We start from the raw sequence: 27,370 nt of genomic DNA, 5'->3' as shown, positions 1-27,370 counted from the left end.
TTTGTTGTCGTTTTTTTCTTAAGGGAAGTTCCGCGAGGAGTTCAAATCAGCCTTTTCTTGTCATTGTTGTGGCCAGCATGAAAATGAAACAAGGAGGATAAGGACCAGAACGCGTACAGACAGTCGAAAATCCCTCTCCACTCAAGTTCACAATGTGGACAATGTGTCACGCATATCAGATCAGATAGTGTAGTCGTCTTATATTCCAGCTGGGGCACCTGAAGGACACGTTGATCTTTAAGTTAGACATGTGATAATGTGCAGATCTCATTATTTTTGGATGACATTTAAAGGGAAAAGAATTGTATTTAATGTTTTCTGTTTGGTTGATTTGAAAAGGACAGACTTTCTCTCTTCTGTTATGCAAGAAAATGTTGATTAATTATGAAAGACACGGTTTGTAATGTTCAGTGTTTTATATCTCTCTTTCATGTGTAGTTTCTGTAAATTTTGTATGTATTTTTGTTTTGGTTTGTCTAATTACGTCTAATTAAGTAGTAGCATCACCTTTAATATAACTGGTTTAAGGGATTTGAAGCTTTAAAGGTGCAGTCGGTCACATGTTCATCTCAAGTCCTCAGTGTAAATGCCCAGAAATGTATGTTCCTGTGCACTGAGTATGTTAATGAAGCCAGCTCAATTCATCAAAGTACAGAATATTCAATGTGACCCCTGCATGAACGGGACCGCAATGTGAAGCCTGTTTCTTTCATTTGAAACACTCCAGGTTTGTGTTTGGATAGCATCAGCAAAGCGGACATTTTCCAGCAAAATATACGTTACAAAATAATCATTGTGGTTGAATTTTTCGGCTGTGGGTAAGAGCTGCTCACAGTCACTTTTACAGGCGACTCTATGGTGGGTTGTTTTTTATACTGATGCTAAATGTAAAAACAAGAAACATGTCCTGGATGTGCTTTCCATTTTCTTTTGTGGCAGTAGTCTGCAAGCATGTATGAATAATAACTGTGTTGCCCACATATTTTGCTGATTATCTGTTATTACTTAATTATCTGCTGTTTTAAGTTATTACTGGGTCAGAAAAAAGTGAATTATGGCAAGACTTGAAACTGTTTGCACAGATGAAAAAACTATCACTGCGTCAGTGGGTCCTCAACTTCCTCACAGACAGACCCCAATCAGTGAGGGTGGGAAAACAAGTCTCCCCCTCCATCTCACTCAGCACTGGAGCATCTCAGGGCTGTGTTTTAAGCCCCCTGCTGTACTCACTGTACACTTATGACTGTGTAGCCACATCAGACACCACCAACATTGTCAAGTTTGCTGACGACACTGTTGTTGTGGGCCTGATCTCTGACAACATCGAGACGGCCTACCTGGAGGAGATTAGGAACCTGGAGACCTGGTGCCAGGAGAATAACCTCCTCCTAAACGTCAGCAAGACTAAGGAGCTGATCGTGGACTTCACTACAAAGCAGGCGAGGAATTACAAGCCCCTCATCATCAGTGGCACGCCAGTGGAGAGAGTGGACAGTTTCCGATACCTGGGTGTCCACATCACTCAGGACCTGTCATGGTCCTGTCACATCAACACCCTGGTTAAGAAAGCCCGTCAGCATCTCTTCTTCCTCAGAAGACTTAGAGACTTCCATCTGCCACTGAAGGTGCTCAAGAACTTTTACTCCTGCACCATCGAGAGCGTCCTGACGGGAAACATCTGCACCTGGTTTGGGAACAGCACCAAGCAGGACAGACGAGATCTGCAAAGAGTGGTGCGCTCGGCCGAACGCATCATTCAGTCAGAGCTCCCTGACCTGCTGTCCATCTACACCAAGCGGTGCAAGTCCAAAGCTAGGAAGATTATGATGGACCTCTCCCATCCCAACAATGGACTCTTCTCACTGTTGAGGTCTGGGAAGCGCTTCCGCTCCCTTAAGGCCAAAACAGAGAGAATGAGGAGGAGCTTCTTCCCCCAGGCTATTCGGGCCCTGAACCAGGTGTAGGACTGGACTCTCCCACACACATCACATCACCACACGCACTCTGGTTTTTCTTCATGCACACTTCCTATAATTTATAAACTCTTTCTGCTATTTGCACATTTTTACTGTAAATTTCTAAGTTAAATCTGTAAATTTTGTAATAACCTGTAAATACTGTAAAACCACTGTCATTTAATGGTCAGGCATTGCATTGCACAGCTTACAAACATTTCACCTCATGTCATACTGTGCATGGTTGTGTGTGTGACGAATAAAATTTGAATTTGATTTGAATTCGATTTTGAATTTGATACGCTGAAAAATGTATTTTGTAAAATAATTTTAAATTTTTTATTTAAAGTGTAAGTAAATATTTGTTGTAATAGATTTATGTATCAGTATCAGAAAACAATCCAAATCTTGATCTCTGATTCATCAGGATATTTTTCTACTCCAGAACTCTTGGTATCAATGTTTTGACCTTTTCTTGATAAGAAATGATTGTACTGACAGCTACAATGCGTAGTGTTTTTTGTCTTCTTCCGTATACTTCATTGTTTCTTTTGCAGGATTGGCCTACTCGTACTTGATGACACACTTAGAAGTTGCCTTTGAGCATCTCTGATAGAGCATCTGGGAGGTCAAAGGCTTTGATCAAGGGCATCTCAGTGGTGAAAATGAGGCAATTACAAACATGCTTTTTCATGTTCCCCACCAAAAATTACTTGCTGCTGCAGAGACCGCGTGTATGAAGTCTTCCTCCCATTTCTAACCACAACAGTGAATTTCCCATTTCAAACGTGCTTCATTCAGATGAGCAACTTGCAGCCTGACTCAGTAATTGCAGTCATTCGTAGCAGCTGATTTGGATTGTCAACACTTTGCTGTGGTGGTTCAACAGCATTGGTTTAGAACAGCAGTCAGTCGGGCATATAGTATTTGGTGATATCTTAAATGATTTTATATGCATGAGCTAGCATTTAAAGACAATTGCTGCAGCTTGCCCCGTGTGTCAGCCTGAGAAGCACAGTTAATGCCCACATCATTTTTAAAAAGGGTTCCCTAAACTGTGCACAACTGTTTGTATGTGTTCCAAAATGTTAACGCTAATGTGCAGGGCTATTTTTATTAGTTGCTTGCGAGTTTGATTTTATGTCAGTGAATGAAGTCTACACACACAAATACACATATGGTTAACCCTGTTCACAAGCAGCGCTGACTTTTTGTCAGACCTCTCATCCAAACAGCATCAGATATGACTTCCTTAAAACCGCAGCATTTGCCTAGGGTGAAGTGGATCAGAGTAATGGTTGTGCAGAACACAAAGACATACACACAACTCTTTATGCAGAGAGCACCCTGATTAAACCGATGTCCCTTCAAGAGTAGCTTCCATCTTTCTTGAGAACCCCTCACCCAGTGAACATGAGTAAGCGGCTGAAGCCATTCATTTTAGCTACTTGCACATTACTGGAAGAAGATAAAAGCAGAAAATTTCTTTAAAAAGTATTTGCAAAGATATTTACAACTGTACACTGCAGCACACTGGAAACTCAGAGAATCCACATCCTCAAACATACAGCACAACAACGTTTCCATTCAGAAACACAAAGCAAATATTAATCTTCAGTGTAATCAGCAGTAGAGAAAATCCTTGAGTCAAAGTGCTATAGTTTGGATGCAAAGGACAAAAATGAATAAACAAGGAGGATGTGGAAACTAAAAAGGCAATCTGGAAAAAGGCATAATATGAAAGAATGACAGAAATAAAACCAATAACAGGAAACAGAGAGGAAAACAATCCCTGCCAGGGCAGCATGATTGTAATTAATCTAGGTTTGATTGCTCAGTTCAGCTTGATGTGTTTAATGTGGGGAAATTGTTTGTGAGCATAGATTTGATTTACTAATTATGTTAAAATTTTATAGACTTTAAACCACGACTATGGCACAACAATGACACATGTGGGACGTTTTTCACAAGAATTTCTTCATTTTGAACTAAATGTGAAATGTTTGCATCCCCACATAAAGTATTTAGAAAACACTTCTCAGCCCAGGTCTTGAATGCTGTTAAGGGTAAAACAGTGCATACAATTGGCTTTAACAACTTCTGAATAGACATGAAGCTGTCGAATTAAAGTCTCGTCTTTTTGCATCACTTTTTAAAAAAAAAATATAATGTATGTTGTAACTTTTTCCAGTGCACTTTAAGCCTTTTTGCCTTCCAATGTTTCATACTTCATTGTGCAACCCTTTGATCAATATTTGTTGACTTTTTTTTTTTTTGCTTGACAAATAAATCATCTTGATTGGAGGCTTTACGAGAGTTAATCACTGTTGACTTCTAGCCACTAGGGAGCAGCAGAAATGAGCTAAAAAGAGAAGGTTGCTGACTTCGAATTGGGTGGAGTTGTTAGCAAAGCCATCCATCTTGTAAATGACTGTGCTGTAACATTATTTACAGCTGAGGGTGAATACTGTTTGTTTATCAGTAAACACATGTATACATATACATATGCTTTTTGGTACCTAAGGCAGTGTTGTGTTGATTCGTAACAGAACAACTTATTGAATAAACTCTTTTAAATATTTTACATTTTTCTTGTATTATTGTACTTTGTCACTGGTCTATTGAAAAACTATATAGTTTGTCCCATTGCCTTTAGTTGAATATATGAAAAATGGCAAAATGACACAGTTTGACAGCCATAAAATAGTTTTTTTTTTCTCCAACAAAGAAATGATCAAAATGCTATTAGCTTAAAATTTGGCATGGTGTGCAATTTGTCCTTAAAAAATTTGAGGATGAAGGCAGAACAAAAGCAGAGGATAAAAGAAGAAGTGGTAGCTCTAAGAAATTATGCCATATTCCTAAAAGTATTCACACTCCTTCCTTCACACACATGTGAACTTAAATGACAGCCCATTCTAAATCCATATAAAATATAATAAAATGTAATAAAACACCTTCAACTCTTCTGGGAAGGCTTTCCACAAGGTTCCACTGACTGTGGAATATTTAGCGAGGAAATTCCAGGGCTGCACTTGTTGCAGAGCGACCCATTCTTTCACAAATGTTTGGAGAAGGGACACAGATGTTTGAGTTTATACACCTGTCGTCATTAAAGTGATTGGAATACCTGAATTCAGCTATTTGGATGGGTAAGGGATTAATTTTGACAGTGTAGTGTATCTTTGTTTTGGTCTTTGGTTCAAATCATCTTCAGTATGTAAGGGCATGTCGACTGGCAACAGCAGTAAAATCATACCTGGCAGGAAAAGACACAATGCAACACTTCAGTCATGGATTGGTCTCCCAAGAACTTGAGCAACGTTGCAATGTTGAAGCCTCAAGCCATTAAAATATTAAATAATAAAAAAGTATTTGGTTTGCTTGTTTGTTTGTTTTTTGATTATTTAGAGCACATCCAAATGCATTTTGTCTGAAATGTGCTGCTTAAATATGTTTACTTTCCTCTTAGTTATTGTTGGAAAAAGAAATCAAGTGAAAACAATCTGACACAAATTTAAATCAGCAGATCAGACCAGGGATGAACTGTTTTTTATTTCCTATCTCTGAAGTAATATCGCACTACTCCTAAGAGATAATATTATTACTTAAGCCCACAAAATATAATAATGACAATATTAAAATACTATATGCACTAATTTTTTTCCCTTTTTTGTTGCAGCTCTGTTTCATTGCATTTGTCATTTTTATTCTGGTGCAGGGTACAGCCTCCAGTAAATGTGTTACATCCTCCTGACAGCGGGTGGTGTATCCCAGCTTAAATGCTGACACCAACAAGAGGGACACATCAGCTGCTGGTGAGAGCTTCATTTGTCTGCTCAAAGCTTTGCAACAGCTATCATGCAACTGAGACGACTGGAAGCTGCAGTCATATTTGGTGAGTTTAAGCCGAACCATTACCATAAAATTACAGATTTCTGATAGAAAAAACAAACAAGTTGATTAGTGTTATTGTATGTTTTTTGTGCTATAAAATTAGCATTACTAGAAGTGTTTCATGTCTTGTAGTTTGTACCACATGTATAGTCAAAGCGTAGCTACAGTTAGTCATGTGAGACATTAACATTTAATTTTTGAATGTCCCTTTTCATATAAAACCTCAAGACAAAAATGATCTCCGTGAAATAAATCCATATAAAAACCAATGATAAAGTAAATAAATTCTTAAAGTCTGCTTGTATTTCAGTGATTATTGCTCCTCAGATTTCATCGCTGGCTTCTGAGTGTTTGGCTGCTGTGAAAATCTGCATGTCAGATTTATGCAAGCGTGAACAGGCATTTTATGACGGCATCTGTGAAGGTAAAAAAAACAAACAAACACATTTCCATTATATTGTTAATATTACCAAGGGTTGAGACAAGTAAGTATTACGTAAAGCGATTGCATTTCCTCAGGAAGGTCAGCAAATGAGACCGTTCGACTGAATTGCTTCCATGGAAAATGGCTAAAATGTAATAAGTGAGAAAACAGCCCGAAGCAAAATGTACATAACAAAATTAAGTGACAATAAATCACTTTTCTGATGCCTTTAAACAGACAGACACAGTATGTCTGTTTTGACATCGAAATCCTCCATTATTACACTGAATTTGATATACCAGCCTATATCGGGATACATAACCAGACATCACAAGGAAAACTGTCAGAGCAGCAGGCACATAGAAAACACCTGTTGCTCAAACAAGACCTTGCTCGCTTATGGAAAATCCTGTTTTTCCACCTTCCTCTTATGTTTCTGTCATTCAAGATGGAGGGTGCCAAATAAAAGGCTCAGAGGTCTGTAACATGACCATCCAGACAATACTGCACCAATTTCCCTCTCTGCCAGGGTGCGTGTGTGCCTGGGAGGAGGAGCTTTGTGATTCTATACAAGTGCTGGCCACACAATGCCACCAAAAGCCAGGTGCGGTATTCTCAGAAGTCTCTACGATAAGCATTTATATGTGAAATTACGTTTTTGTTTGCCAAAGGTGGACAGTTATTGCACTACAAAATGACTGTTAAGAGGATCTTTAATGTGCCTTTGTTGGTGGGAGAGATAATCATGTTGATTATTTGAACAGCAGTTCAGCTCACGAGGAGTGCAGTAATGGATTGGCAGTCAAGCACTTTATTAAACTACGGTAATTATATTTTATTACGCTAATCTCAGATGAAATCTAGTGAAGATGAGTCAAAATTGGTGAAACCCATTCACTACCTTTCTCTCTCTTTGTTTTTTAGTATATGATGGTGCTGGATCATGTTTGGATCAATTTAGGGCTTGTCTCAGCGATTCAGTTTGCAACAGGTACCTGGCACCTATTCTCCAAGCCTGTAAGTCAGGCCAGTGCAATGATGAAGGGTGTCAGCAGGAAACTCTGCGGTTCTACAGGAACGTACCCCAAAATGTTGCAGAGATGCTGGTCATGTGCGAGTGTGAAGCTTCAGATCAGAGCTGTCTGAGCATGAAAACCGAATTGCACAGTGGCACCTGTGGAGATGAGATCCGGGTCTGTCAGCGTGTACTTAACCAGTGCACTGAGGACAGTAACTGCAGGTATGCTGTTCTGTCCTCAGATGTTTTTGTTTTTTTTGTTGTTGTTGTTTTCAGGATTATTGTACAAATACTATTATTATTAAATGCACACCAAATCAGATGCAAATTCATTGTTTGCACAATGATGAAATGTATGAGCAGCATCTGGCGGATGAGATTGCTGGAGGGAACAACAAAGGCTGGCAGGAACATTGGTTGTGCGAGGCATGCGGGGAGGAGAAAAAAGGTGTCTTGTGTATAGGCTGTGCAGCAGGAAGGCAAACACTTTAAAATGCAAGGAAGGGATTCAGTCAACAAACTAACAATCACTAAATTGGAGCAGGAAAAAGAGCGTTCATCATTCGAGAGTCCTTTCCAGCCTTAAAAAGTGAACGAGTGAGTGATACTGGAAATGAGTGTATAAAATAACATTTTTTAAAATAATGCCAGCTCACTGCTAGTAACAGAAAAGAAGAAGTCTGCAGATAGTTGAATACGTAACTACCAACACTGAGCCAGACACAGAAATAACAAAATGTGAATTCTCAACCTTTAAGTGAACAATGAAGAAGAACTCAAGCTGAGGTAGTCCAGTATAGGGCCGCATTAGTGCACAGTAGCACTCCTAACCAAAATCCTTTTTACATTGTCCTGTTTGTCCTTTTAACACATACATGGCAGCGAGCTTTCATAGAGAGTGCCAAGTGCTGGTCCAGCCATTAGGAGCAATTTGTGGTTCAGTGTCTTCTTCAAGTGGATGCCCTCCTCACTTGTCCATTCTCAAGCTGATTTCATTATGGAAACCTAGATTTTCAGGTTATAGTTCCATCAAATCCAATGCTGTTTCTTTTTTTTTTAAATGGCCATTTTTTAAGATCACATCTCCAATTACTATCTAATAAAATTTTTCAGAAACCACTTTACACGTAGACTGCAGCCTTTTATAATCCAAATTCCGCCTGTGTGATTGGTGCACTTTTCCCGCTGCCATTTTTGATGTAATTCCATAAATATATGTGAAATGATCTTGAAGTAATATGTACAAGCTACCATAACACATAAACATCTATAAATCGCAGCACCCACTCATTCCACATAACACACATTTTCTCTGTATTAACAGGGGCTTATTAGAAAATTTTCAAGCCAATTGTTGGAGTCCTGAAGAAGCCCAGTGCATTGACAGTGACCTCCCAAGAGATGAATGCTTCACCCAGATGGATCCAGAGCTCATCCTTGGTGCAGACGCTGAATGCAAAAGGGCCTTCGTGGCTACTTTAGGCACAGTGCTTCACCATCCTTGTACATGTAAAAGACTCTACAATGACGATCTTCTTACATGCAGCATGATTCACGACGTGCTTCACAATAGATCACGCTTCAGTGAGTATCTTTTTTTTTTCTAACCAGGCATTTTTAAATGTAACAATCATTTTTCCTGGAAAGATTGTAAATTATTTTTATTTGTATTTCAGTGGCATCTTCAGAAACAATCATTCGCCCCTCTAAACCTCCTCCATCAGATCATGCTTATGCTTGGTTGCAAGGTAAATTGAAATTTGTAAACTCTTTATGCTAATCGTAGTATGATTCACATGAATTTAAATTATCAAAACAATTTTTGAGTGGGTTTTCAAGATGGAATATTTTGTCTTTCCAGATTATCTTCTGTACGTTGTTGCAGCCATCCTGCTTGCTGGTGTCATATTAATGCCTCTGGTTATTGTCAGTAAAAAATGGTAAGCATCGATGTTGAATCAATGTTAAGTCGCTTTTATCAAAATATTATGTATAATTTACTTTTATTTCTGTTTCCTTGTAGGATCTCGAGAAAGAGAGATAAAACAAAATTTCACCATCCACAGAAAAGCAACTGTGTCGTTATTCTCTGATGTTTATTCCTCTTCCCACTGAATAAAATAATCATCATTTTTTCTCTTTTAACTCAAGATCACAGCTGAATAGATTCGTGAGGTTCCTTTGAGTTTGCTGCACATGCAGTCATCTCATATTTCTTTGCTGTAATAGGTAATAGAGTTTATTAAGAAAATAACTAAATTGAGAATGCTTTAAAACACTGTCATCAATAGCCAAATGAATATTGTTGTAATCATCCTTTGCAAAGGTCTCCAAAGCACACTTTGTTTTTCAAAGTACTTGGTAGGTGATTGATGAGTTTGACATGAGGGCTCTGTGGGAGTCATACAATCTGTACAAGGACTGATTGTTCTTCTTGCTGTAGTTCAGTAGCTCTAGGTCTAGAGTTGCTGTATGTTTGAAGCACTTGTCACACAGTGGTGTAACTTGATTGATAAGACTATAAGAAGTTTTTGCACAATCTTGTGAAGTAGCATTGTTTAGTTCTTCTGTAGTGCACCCTTAATCTTTGTGTTGTTGTAAACAGTGATCTTGTGCTGCTTTATTAAAGAACATATTGTATATTTGTAGATACAACCTTTATGTTTAAAGTTAATTGAAAAGATTTTGTTGTTAATCTTTCACACCGACAGTTATTATAGAAAAAAACAACAGATCTGACAAGTTTAAGATTGCTTTAAGTTATAACTTCAAGTGTGATGATTTATTTGTGCTCTGCTCACTCTTGTGCTGTGTTCCTCTGTATCTGATAATAAACTTCCCACTGAAAGCCTTAAAGCCCCACAGTTTGTTCAAAATGCTACATTTTATGTGACGATTCCTTTAAAAGGAGCTTTTAAAGAAAAACTAAAAAATCAGAATTTAAATAATTTGTCTTTTTTTTAATAGTTCCAGTCAGTGTGCGTGAAAGCCCCCCAAGAAAGGTCTTCAACCTGAAGCAGTGATTTGTTTTTCTTTTATTAGTTCATAGACAGCTATCGAGAAAGCCCTGTCAGCATAGTCCACTTAGTCCTGGAATCAGGGACAGAGTGGAGCCTTTGGTCAGGTGATGTCTGATATAAAAACAGGAGAAGTAGAAAGGGAGGACAACCCTATTCACCCCTGCACAAACAGCAGGGGAGAGGCACTGATGGGAGTTATCTGTATTGACCTGTAAACACACTTACTTTAGCATTTTGAGCTATTTGGAGACAGGGTAACGAGGTCTGAGTGGTGGAAAAAGAGAAGCAATTGCAGCAATCAAGATGAGTGGATTTGCTTCACTTTAATTGGGCCAAAGACACCAAATTGTTTTTGTCACTGGAGCTGATCTAACCCTGATTCACTGATCTGCTCTGTTTTATACGATTGAGCTATAGGTGAGTATTTCTGGACTCATTCTGCCCGGGAAAGAATTGAAGTTCTGTCCAATAGTCTATTTAAAGTCAAATTAAAGGTCAGTGTGGATAAATATGATTGATGTTTTAACCCATGATTTAATTCTTTTTTCTATCATGTTAAGCACACACAACATACAGTCTGATCTTCTGTGTGGAGGGCTCTGTGTCTGTGAGGAAAATGAACAGCCATGTCTGGAAATCTATATATTTGAAAGGATGCAACAGTAAGTAGATACAGAGATAAATCCAAATACATGCTAAAAAGTTCCCAGCTGGTTTGAAGGCAGGGATTTTTGTTGGACAGGAAGAGTTGATTGGGAGGTAAAGAAGGCTTTTTTCAGGAAAATAGGACAAAAGGGAACTAAACACTAAACAGTGAGCTAAACATGTTCATTGACAGGCAAACACTGGATTGGTGGGACTATTTGGGCCTAATTTCAGATGTAGGAGATAATAAAGTACAAAACCTTCACTAACGTACTTACGTAGAACTTTCAGGCGTCTGTATTTTACTTTAAATTTTGATGTTTTTGTACAAATCTTTACTTTTTAATTCTTACATTTTCAAAATGGGGGCGGGGATTATTTCTATCACTGCTTGCCTTCAAACATCAAAACAATTTGAACCTAAATCGAGGGGAAAATAACATAAAAGACAATTCTGTTGGTGTGTGTCTATCGCATGTGCTTATCTGTATCTTATCTGGGATGGAAGACAGAAAAACACATCATCTAGCCATCATTTCTAGGACTATGGTCAGGTTTTAGATTAATTTTTAAATGTGGCAGGTGATTTTAAATGCAAACACCAAAAATGCAAACACAAATCCAACACCTCAACAAATATTAGCAAACAGACAAACTGTTTCTGCACAGTTTGTCACACAGTGTGTTGCTAGCTAAAGGCACAGCTGCTCTATTTCCCAGGGAGAGAAAACGTGGGAGATAACTTCACTCAGAGATGGAGAAAAGATAAGGAAGGATAGGAAGAAAAAGAGGTTATTTTTAAAGCTGAGGACTTCTCGGTGACATTTGATATACTGGAAATGTAAAGCTTACATTTTAAAGGTTTGGTTCATTTTATAGTTTATCAAACAGATATTGATCATATGAAAATATCTGGCAGTTTAATGCAGGGTTAGTTCACCAGAGTATGCTGTACTCTGGTGAAGTTTAGTGATGGAGCAGAGTGACTGTGGTGATCACAATCACAGGCAGTAGACATGAAAATAAATTTAAGCTGGTGGTGCTGCTTGGATTCATTCACTGACTTCCACATTTAAATTAGCTTCATACAGACTAGTGGTGGGCATTAGCTGTGATAGTTCATGTAACATCTGCTTACATCTTCTTGAATTAGGCTGTGTAAATCCACAAAGAGAGGAAGCAGCACATACCATGTGATTAAAATCCATTTGTGCTGATAGCAGAAACTACTGGGACTTATTTCTATTCACTTCAGCTGGTCTTATACCCCCCCCCCCCCCGGATTGTACCCATTTTTTCTGTTTAGGTGTGGAGCCAAAGTCACCCGTCAGTGTAGGCAACAACAAACAGAGCAAATTTTTTTGCTTTGTTTTCTTCATGTTTGTGCTACATAACAGCAGATAGAAATTTGATTAAAATTAGAATTGGAATTTAATATAAAGGTTGTATTCCTTTGTATTGGTGTTGTTTTATTATGATATCAATAATGACATGAGGTTCAAAGCATAAGGGAGCTAAAAGCAATTGATAAACTCAAACAATGAGTGGAAAATAAATAGCAAGAATCAGAGCCTCGTCTAAACAGGCGTCAATGAAAACTAGAAAAGAACCCCATCATAGTAAAACTAAAGCTCAGCCAACTAGAATAATGGAAACATGAACCAAAACACAGGCTTGCAAGACTAGAAAAAACATGAAGTAATCGTAGAAATCAAAGACTCAACAATATCACAAAACATCAAAGCCACTATTAGAAAAGAGATCAAATCAGGAATCCAAAACATCAAACACTACAACAATCAAATCTAAGAATCCAAAATTTATATCCACAAAAACTCTGGGACCATGACAGTAATTTATTTTTTATTTCTCATCTTCCACTTTTTGCTTTGCATGACAAAAACTGACCCAAATTATTGGCTGTTTAAGCCTTTCATCTTTCAAAAGATTTTATATGATCTTAATATTACAAAATTTCACTTACACAGTTGATAACTATGGGATTGAAGCTATCTAATTCCCCTCTTTCTATGTATTTTCCCCAAGACACATCACTGCACATAAATGATAGATCTAGGAGAACAAAGGTCAGAACTAAGAGCCACTTTGGAGCCATGTGGCCAGTAGAGGGCCCCAAAAGGGTGTAAAATGTCTCACTAAAGTTGTTGTTTGCCATTAAAAGATAACATAAAGTAAACAAACAAACAAAAAACACTCACAAGGGCGAGAACAGCATTGAGGGTAAAGTTGTGGTGCTATTTTTAGGTACTACTGTGTTAGTAGCATAACTTCTTGGCTCGCTTGTAGCTACTACCATGACTATGTTCTGTGAGTTTTTGGCTCATAAAAGTGAGAGTCAAATACATTTAATAAGTGCCTTTAATAAGTGTTTACTGTGTTTATAAGGCACAGCTCTGTTAAAATGCATTTACACAAATAAAAACTGTAGATACCAAATCTCCAGCAATGTATGGACACTGGCTACTGTTTCCTGGGTATACTGGGGAATATGAATGCACAGTCAACTATCCAGGTAAGCCAGGTTTAATATTAATATTGGAAAAAAATATCTATTGTCAATAAATATTGTTTGTTTGAACATTGGTCATTTCTTAGAGATGGAAACTGTTTTAACGAGGCTGTAGTGGGAGCACTGGGTATCAGGTGTGACTAAATGTGGTTCACAGGCGGAATTTTGCTTGGGGGTGGAGACAGGTCAGGACTGAGTCTGTGTGCAACTGCACATGAATGCATAATTTTCTTTTTTGTTACGTGATTAAGATGGACCGCCATGGGCAGACAATTATCACAATTTAATACGCTTATGCAAATCTAACATCTATTCATTAGTGTGGAGTGCTTTTCTTTCCCAGTTGGCATCATGCTGGCATCCTAATTAGTCTGATTTTTGAAAATAGGGATGTAAGGTGAATGCAATTAAGCCGTAGGAAAGAAAGCCGCAGAGGAACAGGACAGAAGAGCTAACAACTGATTTTTTTTATTCTTTACTTTCTGATTTACAGATTGCACAGCAGGGTGTAAACATGACAAAAAATGAAAGGACAACTTTACAGAGACAATTGTCTCAGAAAGTAGTTTATGTCGTGGTAAAATTCTGAAATACAAAAAAAAGACTATAAAGAGGAACTTTTTAAGGGATCTTTGGCAAACCTGATGGCAAAAACTCCTCTGTGCCTCCTTTAAAATGCTATCTTTGTGGTAATTTGAGAGTTGTCTTATTTTGAATTATTTATACAAGTTCACAGGAAATCACAAAAGGTCTTCAGAGAAGCAAGGTGCATGTGGAGGCACTCATACACGTAGGATTATAATACGCTGTTACATAATTTTATAAGGCCACTGATCAATGCAAACGAATAAAATCATAAGATCATAAATTATCGAGCTGTCAACACAAACCTCAATCACAAATGAATACTCCCCTTGATAATTACCAGCTTCCTGTCACTTTCCATTCAGTGCGGTCGACGCTTGCTTTTGTTACATCAAAAATTGTGTAGAGCAAAAACTAAGCCAAGGAAGATGCATGTGTTCAGCAGATTATAAAGGTACTCAGACGGCAAATATAGACTGGAAATGAACAATAAAGTAAAAAAATAATAAAAATGAGATAGTTTTCAATATTATTTAGATGACATGCAAGAGATACATGGAACAATGTAGTTCAAATACAGACAGATAGGCAACAAATCTGAAGGCAGCAACAACGGGGAAGCACTTTAAAGGGAACAGACTAAAATATTTAAAGACGTTCCATTACAGAGACGCATCACAGCAGGCCGTGCTTCTTGCTTGGGCAACCTTGGAGTTTGTCTTGCGAGATAAAGCACTGCAGATGAAGGAACCAGCCTCTATGACTTTGGCAATGTTCACACCCTGCAAAAACATCCCAGCATCAGTAAAAGTGCAATTAATATAATAAGCGCAAGATAAACAAGAAATGGCAAGTTTAAGGTTTTCTCACTGAAATTAAAAGAAGACGTGTAACAGGTGACAGAAAATTAACCCGCAGTGAATCGTTTCTACCAGCAGGGGTAGGAATTGTTAAATAAATTGTTCCTGAGAAGTGTGTGCAACACCACAGTCTTGCACAAGTTATGTAGAACCACTAATATGATCAAATAAACTGTTACAGGGCAGTATGTTTGGAGAACGATGTGTTTATGTGAGTGAGCTTTGAAAGATTGTACAACGTTGGTTTTGTTGAGATTAGACACAAGTGTACATACACACCAGACAGTGAAGTCATACTTACTGTTTCAATGCCCATGCCATGAAGCATGTAGAGAACATCCTCTGTGGAAACATTGCCAGATGAACCCTGAGCGTAAGGGCATCCTCCCAGGCCAGCTACTGCAGAATCCACCACAGAGACCCCCATCTGCAAGGACAAACAACAGAGGCATTCGGCAAATCCGTGAAAGACTTCATGTCAGGTAAAATCCAGGAACAAAGATCTTTGTTCTATTGGGTTGTTCTGCCTGGTGCCGCGCACCTTGCCAGGCCTGTGGTTGTGTTTTACAGCTGTTTCTGAGAACCGTGGGCTTAAGGCTTGAAGATGAGTGGGCACAGAATGTCCCGCAGTATGGCTTAGTCATCCTCTTTGTCAGCTCAAACCACCAGCACCACATAATTATGGCCTTGTTCATATGACAGGAATATTATAAAGGCTGAGCAGAAGATTTCATATGTTTCTGATTGTCCTGGTTACTCATGTTTTTACAGCACGACTCTGCTCTTCACCATAGGGATTCACTTTCTTGCCACATCGAGAAGACATTTTTTTTCCCCTTGGCTGCTTAGTGTCCAATCAAACTGTGCCAATAAACTTAATGCATTTGTACACAAATGTGCTACAAAAAAAATCATTAATGGCAAACTATTTCGCTGATCTCCTTGATTACAAATGTTTCTGCTTTCTAAGGGCCTCTTTGTTTACACGAATGTAAGAATATACAAGAGATAAAATTCAAGTTGTGTACTCTACTGCGTTTTTTTTTTTTTGGCTCACCAGCGCTCACGACAAACATTACTGCTGAAATTTGTGGGAAAGTTTTTCCTTTTTTTACTGCCGACGATAGCGAGCGCCTGGCCTCCATATGAAAATTAATGATGCGTTTTCAGTTGTTCTTCTCAATCCGTTGCTTTTGTTGGACAGCTTACCCAACATTATAAAAGGCTGCCCAGGAAACAGTACCCCGGTGCTTTTGTTGCAGCTCGATGTTGACATTGAAATTTACAGAAGCACATTTTACTCTTTCTCTGAATGCCCATATTACTCAAAGACACACAGTCACTGTTCTTGCCATGGACGTGCGCGACCCAGTCATGAATAAAACCTTTGTTTTCACACCAAGACAGGCCTTCAGTTTTCAGAGTCATTATGGACTAAGGTCTTGGGATGTTTTCCACATGTCCCTGGGATTGTCATGAGAATATTAAAGATGTTTTCCAGCTTCCGCGGTAGAACCAGATGTCAGAGGATCCTACAGTGAGACAAAATTAACACACTGATCCTCTCAGTGGCACTGGGTCACGAAGGACCGGTACCCCACAGAGCAGGACCAAGCAAGTTAAATTAAAAGAATCTCTATTGCTTTTTTGGAACAATGATGCTAATTGGTTGCTTTTCCTCCAGACAAGAACCTACTTCTTTCAGGGGGCTGTCTGAGCCAGCCGTAATTGCTGTTTATGTTGGCAAGGGAAGAGGAGGAGGTGGGTAGAAGGAGGAGGAGATCTACTCCGGTGTGTGCAGTGCACGAGATTTCCAGACCTTGGTTAAAGCCAGAGCAGGATATTGTACTAGGCAGAATTTTTTGTAGTATAAACACAGAGTTGTAATCTGCCATGCCAATCCTCTCGCTTCTAGCTATAAGGTCACAGGTCTTCAGCGTACTGTTTCCGAGAGGAACAGAACAAACCCTTTCAGCAGCGTGCCCCGTACCCCTGGACACTAATCACGCAGGAACTGGTGGTCAGCGGCTCGGGCTTGCCAATGCTCAGTTAGGTTCACACTACCCAGAAACCAGATGTGTGCTCAGTGTTAAAAAGCCATACTGAGTGAGCTGCGGCTATATAAAAACAATGCATTCCTGGGTAAAGACACTGAACATTTTCAAACTTGCATGATTTGGGATAAGCTTGTTTACATTCTGCGCTCTGAGTGGACGAGGCTGAAGATGGACAAGCTCCCATTTTGGTTTTATAACTGCGTCACAGAGCGAGCGAAAGAAAGAGTGTGCATTCAGCGAAGGACACGAAGCAGTGATGCTTCACCCACGACTACATAAACCGAAAGGCTGACAGAAACTGTCACGGATCCCGTGCTGACACTTATATCACTTCTTTCGAGGAGCGAACCCCGGACAGCAAAAGGCAAACAAGCACTTAAAGAATAAATAAATCACATTTTACTTTATCATTTCCAAAAGAAAATAAAGTTTGACTAATGTGATGTGACAAATATGAAGTTACTCAACTTTAATATGCAATCCTATTTTTAATATAATGTAAATGAATACTAAAAATACTACTACTAATGATAATAATAATAATATAACATATTTATCACCTTAAAACATGAATTTGGTTGGAATTGAAGAAAAAATATAAGAAAATAAATTCACAGATAATCCAGTTTCTTAGGAATTTATGTACTTGCTAATTAAATTATTTATTGATTTTGAATAATAAACATTTATATTTCAGCTCTTCATCTGTATTTATTTATTTTGTATAACAGCAATCGTCCCAGGGGCTGCAGATGAAAATGAGCTTTTTGACCCATTTATTACATCAGTGTTGCTTCCTTTACATACATGTTAAAAGCATTTTTTTTTTAAATAGTTAAAAAAAAAAGTAAAATAAAGCCTAAGAATACAGAAAAAAGAAAAATAAATGTTCTTTTACTGTTATTTTGTCCTTTTGTGGTATTTATGTGGGTTTTACGGTTGTCTTTTAAATATATATTCCAGTATGTCACAAGGGCTCATTTTAAAAAAAGTTAATAATCTATAATAAATATTTTCTAGTTTAGCTGAAATTGATTTTACTTGTTTACTCAACAGAAAGTATCGTCGGTGGCTTTGATTCAGAGCGGATTTCACTCTTTGAAATAGCAAATCACCAGTCACAAGATAAAATGATCCTTTATAACTATCCATTATAACTTCTACCATTCAGTCAAAGAAGTCAACATAAAGTTGCACTAAAGTTATCAACACACTGCTCAACACAGCTGCTAGGTAACTGGATGTTAGTAAAATATGTTAGTAAACTAAGGCTGAACAGAGTCTCATGTATGGAGACAAAAGAAAATACTGCAGATGGATGTTATTGTCAGTAGAGATCTCTAGTGTGAGCCCAGACAGGTTATACTGTATTCCCCAGCTGCAGTAGTACACAATACACCAAAATTGCAGGTAAGATTAAATAATTTTCCTTGCCAAGCCTGTGAAATCTAAGTACATACATTGTCATTGTGTGACCTGCCAGGGTAGGTTTGTAACAAAGCCCCCCTAGACCTCCTGAAAAAAGGTACAAAGACTAAGGAATGTCTTTATCGGGAACAAAAGAGGTGACTCAGGGCTGACAGCACTGGGGGAATTCATTTCTCTCCCAGTTGGTGGTGTGGAGTTCTGGCACACAGTAATGAAAAACTATGATAAAATCTTTAATTTCCTACTTGTTTATGGGTGAGCAAATGGTGAGCTAAATATCCCTGGCTGCTATTATTTCTTGTGGCCATGGGGCAGCTGCAATGAATCATTGTAAATATGATCCACGCAGGAATTTCACCATCTCTCTGTACTTTTTCTTTTTCAAACCATTCAGAATCAGATTTAACCTTAAAAATATTTGCTTCTTTACATGACATGGATCAGCTGCCTTTCCGAACAATGTTTGACCATAAATTGTACCAGAGAAGTACAATATTAGATTAATTCCATCATAATTATTAGAAGGGATAAGTGTTCAACTGCAAGTTTCACAACGGAACAACAGTTTCTTTAGTGGATGTGTAACATTAGTGAATGAATGAATGATTTCATTTACACGTTACATTTGCAGTCATACAGTGATTTGTGCAAACTGAAGCATAAATACTATACTAACGTTTACAGTCGAGTAAAATAAAGTACTTGAGTAGACGTTTCTAGAGCTGCGTCTGCAGCTGCAGCACCATTCATCACATGCTCACCGTAGAGCAAATGAAAGGATCATTTTCCACTGGCCTTTAAGCACGCCATTGTCAGAAAGTTCAACAGCCAAGCGGCAGACGAGCTAGAAGCCCCCCCACCCCCCCAGGGCCCTTCGATCCACCTAGCTCTCAGTCGCTTTGTCCAATAGACACTGAATAGGTGAGCCTTTGTGCTGACCCCCTCACATCTGTTGACCCACCCAGCCCCCAGTGTGCTTCCTCCTCTGTGGTGACAATGCGCTCCAGTAAAACTGATACAGCCCTGCCTGCATTGCCTCTGTTTTATGTTTGGATATATGTCAGGTTTACTGGCTCGCAACAGGCAAAGTGGTGACAAATGCCCCCACGACAGCTCCTTCACAAAGATTCACAACCCAAATGCACTTATAGAGTGTATACCTTTAACTGTACAATACATATTGTTAAGTTCATTAAGATTCTGGGATTTTTTTTTTCTTTTTGAAAGCAGTTTGTGAATCATCTTGCTTTGTGGGGAAGCTTAGATCATGTTTCTTAATGCCGATTTTCCTCGTTGACTGATGGTTTCTGGTTCTCTGTGTGTCCCATTGTAGCCTACACATACACAACAGAGAACACATTCATCATGCCATAGACTGACAGACTGTCATTAAAGCTTAGGCACATATGTGCGCTTTTTAAAACGTAAAAAAAACAAAAAAAATTTTAAGCTCTGAAATACTCTAATATAAAAGTTTGCAATAAAAAGTTTTACATCATTTTAAAGTGGCATATATGGCCAAAATAACTATACATCAGTCTTATTGATATATTACATTATTTGGCTTCCTTTTTCCTGACTCCAGCGGAAAATAAAAACAATTTTTCCTTTTTCTCGTTGCAAAGAAAGGACACTGTATTTCAATGGACTGTAGCATGTGAGCTGAAAAGTGTCTAAAAAGATGGATTGGGAGAAGTTTAACAAATGATGCTTCCCAGCAGGGATAATGATTTAAATCAACCTAAAAAAAAACAAAGACCTGTGATCTCTATGATGCTGGCAGAAAGTTGAATGATATCCTGGAACAAGAATCACCACCTCTATTTTGCCTCCACATCTGGTTGCTCCTCTTCATGTCATCATGAGTAACTACATTGATTTATGCAAAGGCCGGGCATTTATCCATAATCGGTCTGTGGTTCTCCACGAGAACATTCATATTCATCACAGGGGGAGGGATGTGCATGTGAAGGCAAAGGTACCCCAAATCCACTGGGAAAGCAGAAAGTAAAGCTGTCAGACAATTTAACATGAGAGGATATGGGGATCAAGAGGACGATGCATTGCTGTCTTGTGCTTGTCCAAAAGGAGAATCTACACTACAAACTACGGCAAGAGGGCTTCCTCTTCTAACTTTACCAGCATTTGTACGCTTAACACAGACCTCTCCACTTAAAAGTGTTAGCACCTTTTATGTCTCTCCCACAAGAATCAGAAGGTTTTTGTCTCACAACAGAGGTGTGGGCACATCTGTCCTCCCAGAGTTGTCAGGCTTTATATTATCCCTTTATTCTTTTGGATCTTTGAACTGTTTTACCTTTCTGCTTATTCAGAGACCTCCATACCCTCCAATCACACCAACAAATTAGCTGAACTGTGTCTGATTGCCTCTGTTTTTAAAGATCCCTCTCGGCTGCCTGTTAGGTTCAGAGAATTTTTCCAAAATTCACAGTTCCTACCCTATCCACCTTTCAATAGTCCTGGAGCTAGTCTCCTTCTTTTATTGACTTCCATTTACAAACTAACTTCATTTACTTTTAAATGTTTGTTTTTAAGTTTTTATTATTTTATTATTAATGTATTTTATGTCTAATCTTAGACTTATGAAATAGCTGCACAAAAGCTGGTTTACAAGACAGATGTAGGGCATTTATTAAGATAATCCTGTCATGTACTTCATGACAGATAGAGAATTAAGGACCGTAATGAAGCTTGGAAACGTTCTGGTGTCACAAGCTGATCCTCAACAGGTGTCATCTGTTGCTTTTATCATCTAATAGTTCTCTAGTTAAACACACTAGACTGTCTATTTGATTTCTTTTCAGATTTCCATCTGCTCTCTTTGTTTGTCAAGCTAACTGCTTTGACAAAGACTTTGCTCTACTTTCGACTTAAGAGCTCTTTCTGTCGCTACAGTACTCATAATATTAACAACTGCAGTAATAGCAATAACTATAAATAACAATGAATAATAAATCTAATCATCATTAGATCATTAGCAATTTCTGGTTCTGAGATTACTGGCAGTACCACATCTTAGGGGTTCTTATCTGGAGTGCACTAAGAATGTTGGCAGTGCTTTCCCATAGGTGTCATGGCAATGAACCGTTAAAACTTCTTGTTTTCTTGGAAATATTAATTATAGTAACAATAATAATAATATAAACAATAACATAAGAAACAAAATCATCATAGGTAGAAGCATAAGTACTTTTGAGACTATTGGCTGCACAATACCCGTGTTCTTACCTGGAGTGCAGTAAGGATGTTGGGCAGTGCTTGCCCATAGGTGTCATGGCAGTGAACTGCAAGCGCATTGATGGGCACGTCCTTCATCACCCTCTGCAGCATCTTAAGCATAGATCCTGGATTACCAATACCAATGGTGTCTCCCAAGGAAATCTCATAGCAGCCCATTTCATATAATCTCTTTGCCACCTAAAAATAATAAAAATATAGAAAATGCTCTCTTTATAAGAGGATTACATAGTAAAATAACTTTTTTTTCAAATATAAGTACCATGTTATGTTTGGTTAGGCAGTGAAATGGAAGAGAATATAAATGCTATATTTTACATTTCTTCAGTTAATTCAATCTGTGCTTACGGAAAGAATATGAACATTTATTGTGATTTTTCATTTAGCAATGAACTGACAATAATTAGCTTTGAGTTTTGACATATATATCGAAAAGCACTGACATCCACAAAATTAATTAATTCCAGGAAAAACAAGTTAAAAAAAAAAACAAAAAAAACAGAAAAACAAAACCAGAACAACATCTCAAGAAACGATTCAGTTTAGTTTAGATCATTTAAATAAATGAACAGATAGGTTTTAAAAGACCTGTAAGTGTAAAGAACAATCCTACCTCTGCCACTTTGGAAGGTTCAATGTGTCCCTCATGGGGACACCCAAGGGCACAAGAAACATACCTGAGAAGATAAAGTTAACAAGTATCATTATTTTGTCAGTTTCAGCAACTGACAAAAAAAAACAAAAAAAAAAAACGTCAAAAGCTGTTGAACATTTTCTATACTATAGTGTGCTCTTCAAAAAAAGAAAGAATTGGGTCCAATGTGTCCAGAAGCCTATTAGTGTTTTGGTGTCCTTTATGGGCAAAGCAGTTCGTATAATTTAAAAAATAAAATAAAACACACACACACATTTCCATGATATGATAAAAGGCCCACATTAGTAAAAGTTAGCCTGTTTGGTTTACCTCATCTGGCCTCGTGGTTTACTAATGCATAGATATAGTCCTGGTGAACATCTGGAACTTTGCTATAACAGTATCATTACTGAACTGTGTGTTTTCTTCTATATAAAAACTGCAGTATGTTCAAATGCCCTGTTTTCCTATGGGGAAAAGTGAAAATCTGTGTGAAGCTCAGAAATCAAGGGAATTGTTTTCATTTCATTTCATTCATTTTGTTTTCATTTTTGTAGCAGAGAATTAATAGGCAGAATACTAACCCTCGAACTGGAATTTGTCGCTTTTTGGCAGCGTTAATGACTTCCTCAAACCTCAGCATACTTTCATCAACAGAACAGTTAATATTTTTTTTACTGAAGGTTTCAGATGCCGACCCAAACACAGCCACTTCAGTAGCACCAGCTGCAACCTTAAATCGCCAGAGAAAACAAACTTTTAAAACCGTGTTCACTGTGAGTCACGCTAACGTAAGTGCAGGAACTATTTTAATAAAAACAATGTAGTGCCAACAGTTAACTCAAACTGACAAGCTTGAGTAAACATGATGAATTATATGAGTAAAGGTATATAGCACAGGTCATTACGCTGAAGTGAAAATTCATGCTTACAGCATCCTGAAAGCCTTGCAAGTTAGGTGTCAAAACAGGATACTGAACATTAGATGCTTTCTGGATTCCTCTGAGTACATCAGTGTGGTCTGCCATCTAAATAAAGGGAGGAAGATATATTAATTAGATGTTAAAGGTAACAACATAACAGGCAATAACATAGGTAAGGTAATAACATAATAACATATTAACATGTTCCTGGGAATTCACAAATGCTTTCACACGTTTGAAGGCAGCATTAAAGATCAAATTAATTATCATTTTTCTCAGTACAAAAGGAGACACGTGTTAACGTCTGACTTTGTATCCAAGTAGTAAATAGGGGTACAATTTGATTGAGAAGGAGAAAATGAATAAAATACTTTCTCCAAAACCATCTCCAGCTCCAACAAGGATGCTAGAGGAGCAAGAAAGAGGGCCTAATAAATCACTCAGCATTTAACTGCAGTTCAAAAAGAAGAATTCTTACCTGTGGGACCCACTTTGAAGAGACAAAGCTGGTGGCCTCGATCACAGACAGGCCTGTTCCTGAGAGCATATCTATCAGCTGGATTTTCACCCCAGTTGGAACAATCTCCTGGAGAACAATGAAATTGAAATAGCTTATTTTGTATTTGAGTCCTCTCATGATACAGTTGGAGATGTGACAAGCAGATATATGGCTTAGTATTTTGCTGTGCTGCGTGTTATTTATACAGATAGCCATATTTGACATGATCAATCTTGCACTTGCTGAAAACTCTGAGATAGCTTCGCTATATGCCAAATTTCAGGTAATATGTTGTAGAAATAAAATTACTTCCCCCCATCCAGTATAATCTCTAAATGGTAGGTAAAGAGAGTGAACTCAGCCAGAAGCTGTGTCATCTTTCCTATTCAATTTCAAAGACAATGTGAAACATATGCTTCTAGCAATTATGGCACAAAACCCATATGTTATGAATTGTTATATGTATAGAAAAAATGGGAGTTTCCAGGGAGGATTGTGTATAGTATTAGAAAACAAAGGTACCCATAAATATAAATAAGGTTTGTGATTGTAATTGCAGAGTATACCTTTTCATTTTGAAGTCCATCTCTTGGCCCAACTTCAACAATTTTAACAAACTCTGGATAGGCATGTCCTGTAATTGTCTGGGAAAATATCAAATGGGGGGGAGGGGAATAAATAAAAAGAGAAACACCGCTCAACAAGACACAGAACACGGAGAAGTCAGCCATCCTTTTACCGTGGGATGCTCCAGGTCATGTTATTTCTAACATGAATAACTTTCAACCTCAACCCAGCTGAAACTTTAGAACCCAAATATAAGCTTGCTATGTCATTAAGATGCAAACTCATGAGATGTGACACAGAGGAAAGGCTGGGAAGAAGGGTTAGAGTAACTCCACTAAAACCGCAAGGAATATTCTGAGGATCAAGGTATTTTTTTTTCCTGATCTCAACCTTATAATTTTAAAGAAAAAGACCCTTGTTGAACTAAATGCAAAACCTCAACAGACCTTAAAGATTACAATATGAACCTAGCAACAGTGATATTTAAGCAGAGAGTGAAGACCACATATCTCACTATAGCCGTCAAAAATATCTATTTAAGTTTTTTCCAGTGGGGAGCAGTAAAACAAAGAAAGCTAACCGATATCCCAGCTTAACTCTTCTACAAGCAGGCCTGAAATGTGAAAGAATCCACTCAGTTTAAATTTTTAGTCTAATCTTTGTCAATTTTCAAGGGGTAAAGAGCTAATGTGTTATATCTATGGAAGATAGATATCAAATATTTATTCAGAACAAACTGAGCACACAGTACTGTGCTCAGAAATATACAGTACTGTGCAAAAGTGTCTAGCTACCCCTTGTTTCTTTATATTTTACTAGAAAAATGGAAAATAGATGCAGTTGTTTGCTGAAACGTGTGCAAACATACATGGAAACAGTGTATTACACGAAAACAGTGTTTGTGCAATTCTAACAAGCTTGAATGTGAATGTTTGATTTGATCACCTTTATTCTTCAACACAGCTTTAACTCTTTTAGACAAGCTTTCTTGTAATTTATTTTAGTCTTCAGGAATAGTTCTCCAAGCTTCTCGAAGGACATTCAAAGCCCTTCTTTGGATGTTGGCTGCCTTTTGTTTGATTCTCTATCAAGATTATCCCACACTGCTTTAACTGCTTCAATAATGTTGAGGTCTCGGCTCTGGGGAGGCCAATCCATGGTTGATAGTGTTCCACTGTGTGTTTTTCTATGCAGGTATGCTTTCACTGCACTGGCAGTGTATTTGGGATGATTGTCATTTTGAAAAATGAACATATTCCCGAATCAGACCCTTTCTAGGTGGTAATGCAAGGTGGATTAAAATCTGATGGTACTTTTCTGGGTTCATAATTCAATTTTGACAAGATCCCAAACACCATTGGCCGAAATCCAGTCCCAAACTATGACAGAGGATTCTTCGTGTTTTACAGATAGCTGGACAGGAGACAGGAGACAGGTACAACAGACTGTTGTACAGCCACTCTTCCACTGAGACTTCAGTGAACAGTAGATAGATTAAGTATAGAGGCAGATGTATCTCTCAGTTCCTGTGTCAGTTCTTTTCCACATTTTATCCTGACTAATTAGATAAGAGGAACAGACACTGTTTAACTACCATAGATAGTTTTTCTAGGTGTGACATTTCCTCTTTTATCCACTTGACTAGTTTCCTCAATTTTTTTAAGGCTACACTACACACCATGCAGAGTTTTAAGCTAAAATTCGATCTTTACTAAGTTGTCTGTCTTTTAATGCATGGCTCAGTGTTAAGTGGTGTAACAAACAAACAAAACACATTCCTCTGAAAATGGTTATGTATAAGGACTGAACTGAAAATGAGTGAAAAAGCAACCCAGAAGTTAAAAAATTACATAAAAGACTTGGAAACCACATATACAGAAACAAAAGTTGACTGAAGACTTTTGCACAGTACTGCATGTGGTTTAGCTTGTAATATCTTTAACTGTTATGAGTGAAATGTACGTTTTTTACAGATAGGCATGAACTATTTGTAAAATATACTCATACTTTGGATTACAAAAATGTTATAAAGTAAAAGTGAAAATAAATTCGAAAATGCAGGAATAAAATCGAGCGGACTCTTTCACTTACACTACTTTTACCTCTAATAGGCTACATTACAACTGAAAATGAAGCCTGGGGCAGCTCATATTCTGTTGTATTTTATTCTATTCATATTCTATTGAGTGTATTTTATTACCCCAAACATACATAATGCTAACGTAATACTCTTATTGAGAAAAAGGTACTCGCATGTTCTTCTTCTTCTTTTTTTAACCACCTTAGTTACAGCAGCATCTGCGCATCTGCGCATAGGTGGCCTTGTGTTGTGCTCCTCTCTGCTCTGTCATGAGGAAGTCATGTGGCCGAACATGTGCAGTTGAATAAAAACAAGGAAAACCGACGCCCACCTTGTCCTCCTGCAGCCAGCGTCTCAGCCACGGGTAGTCCTCGATGAGTTGCTCATAGCTCAGGCAGTGCTTCACTGTGGTGGGCACGTTACCCATCCGTGTGGCTGCTGCTCAGCCCGCTGCAGCTCCGTGTTCTCCGGGAATAACCTTCGCAGATCGCGGGAACTACCCAGAGCAAATTAATGTGTCGCATCCGTGTGCTAATGCAGGCCTGGATGGCGGAGGGCCTCGCTGCATGCAGAGATTAAATATGAGGATGGCTACTTACAGTAGAGGATGACTCAGCGGTTGTCATGACAACCACATCTCCTAAAGTGGGGGGAGGAGGCCAGAGAGCGAGAGAGGAAATTAAGCACAGAGGAGTATTTTCCTTTATTTTTAAGGAAAATAAATGAATGAAATAAAGAAAATAAAGGCCAGGAAAAGGTGCTTCCTTCAGTTTGAAAGCTGGTGATTTTTTTCTTCTTAATTGATTCAACAAGTTCACATACACATTCACCTCCCTGTACTGCTGAGAATTGAAGGTTTCAGTGTAACAGCCTGCTTTGATTGATCTCCTGTGACCTGAACCGGTGGAACAGTTTCCATTGCCAGGCGTGCCACTGCTGCCAATGTCAACTGCATATTGTAATAAAATCCCCCGTTAAGCCAAGGCAACA

At 38.1% G+C, this 27,370-nt stretch overlaps 3 protein-coding genes across 3 annotated transcripts in view; 2 read left to right on the top strand and 1 right to left on the bottom strand.

Moving 5' to 3' along the window:
* Positions 1-394, top strand: part of hcrtr2 (hypocretin (orexin) receptor 2) — a 40,310-nt gene extending 39,916 nt beyond the window's left edge. The window contains exon 7 of the mRNA XM_080869205.1: positions 24-394. Coding sequence (XP_080725331.1) covers positions 24-193 — 170 coding nt within the window. The 3' untranslated portion in view covers positions 194-394. The remainder of the gene's footprint in view (positions 1-23) is intronic.
* A 5,361-nt stretch (positions 395-5,755) lies between these two features.
* On the top strand, positions 5,756-10,042 carry gfral (GDNF family receptor alpha like). The gene is made up of 9 exons (XM_080868801.1): positions 5,756-5,853; positions 6,163-6,276; positions 6,725-6,880; positions 7,041-7,100; positions 7,201-7,516; positions 8,619-8,878; positions 8,971-9,042; positions 9,156-9,234; positions 9,318-10,042. Exons 1-9 carry the CDS (start codon positions 5,817-5,819, stop codon positions 9,385-9,387), a joined length of 1,164 nt encoding a protein of 387 aa, XP_080724927.1. The 5' UTR covers positions 5,756-5,816; the 3' UTR covers positions 9,388-10,042.
* Positions 10,043-14,068: 4,026 nt separating this feature from the next.
* On the bottom strand, positions 14,069-26,960 carry hmgcll1 (3-hydroxymethyl-3-methylglutaryl-CoA lyase like 1). The gene is made up of 9 exons (XM_080868784.1): positions 26,712-26,960; positions 24,300-24,377; positions 23,713-23,820; positions 23,244-23,339; positions 22,896-23,044; positions 22,291-22,354; positions 21,669-21,857; positions 15,236-15,361; positions 14,069-14,856 (listed from the first exon to the last, which is right to left on the bottom strand). Exons 1-9 carry the CDS (start codon positions 26,805-26,807, stop codon positions 14,737-14,739), a joined length of 1,026 nt encoding a protein of 341 aa, XP_080724910.1. The 5' UTR covers positions 26,808-26,960; the 3' UTR covers positions 14,069-14,736.
* Positions 26,961-27,370: the final 410 nt, after the last annotated feature.

Source organism: Rhamphochromis sp. 'chilingali', assembly GCF_963969265.1.
Source record: "Rhamphochromis sp. 'chilingali' genome assembly, chromosome: 20".
Classification (NCBI taxonomy): domain Eukaryota; kingdom Metazoa; phylum Chordata; class Actinopteri; order Cichliformes; family Cichlidae; genus Rhamphochromis; species Rhamphochromis sp. 'chilingali'.
The sequence above is the reverse complement of the archived record's forward strand: the minus strand, read 5'-3'. Positions and strand labels throughout refer to the sequence as shown.

Coding starts and splice junctions, on each gene's coding strand:
- gfral (XM_080868801.1), top strand. CDS start 5,817: ATGCAACTGAGACGACTGGAAGCTGCAGTCATATTTG. Junction 6,277..6,724: donor TTATGACGGCATCTGTGAAG/GTAAAAAAAACA, acceptor CTGTCATTCAAG/ATGGAGGGTGCCAAATAAAA. Junction 8,879..8,970: donor TCACAATAGATCACGCTTCA/GTGAGTATCTTT, acceptor TTTGTATTTCAG/TGGCATCTTCAGAAACAATC.
- hmgcll1 (XM_080868784.1), bottom strand. CDS start 26,807: ATGGGTAACGTGCCCACCACAGTGAAGCACTGCCTGAGCTATGAGCAA. Junction 24,378..26,711: donor GCTGGCTGCAGGAGGACAAG/GTGGGCGTCGGT, acceptor ATATTTTCCCAG/ACAATTACAGGACATGCCTA. Junction 21,858..22,290: donor AACCTTCCAAAGTGGCAGAG/GTAGGATTGTTC, acceptor TATTATTTTTAG/GTGGCAAAGAGATTATATGA.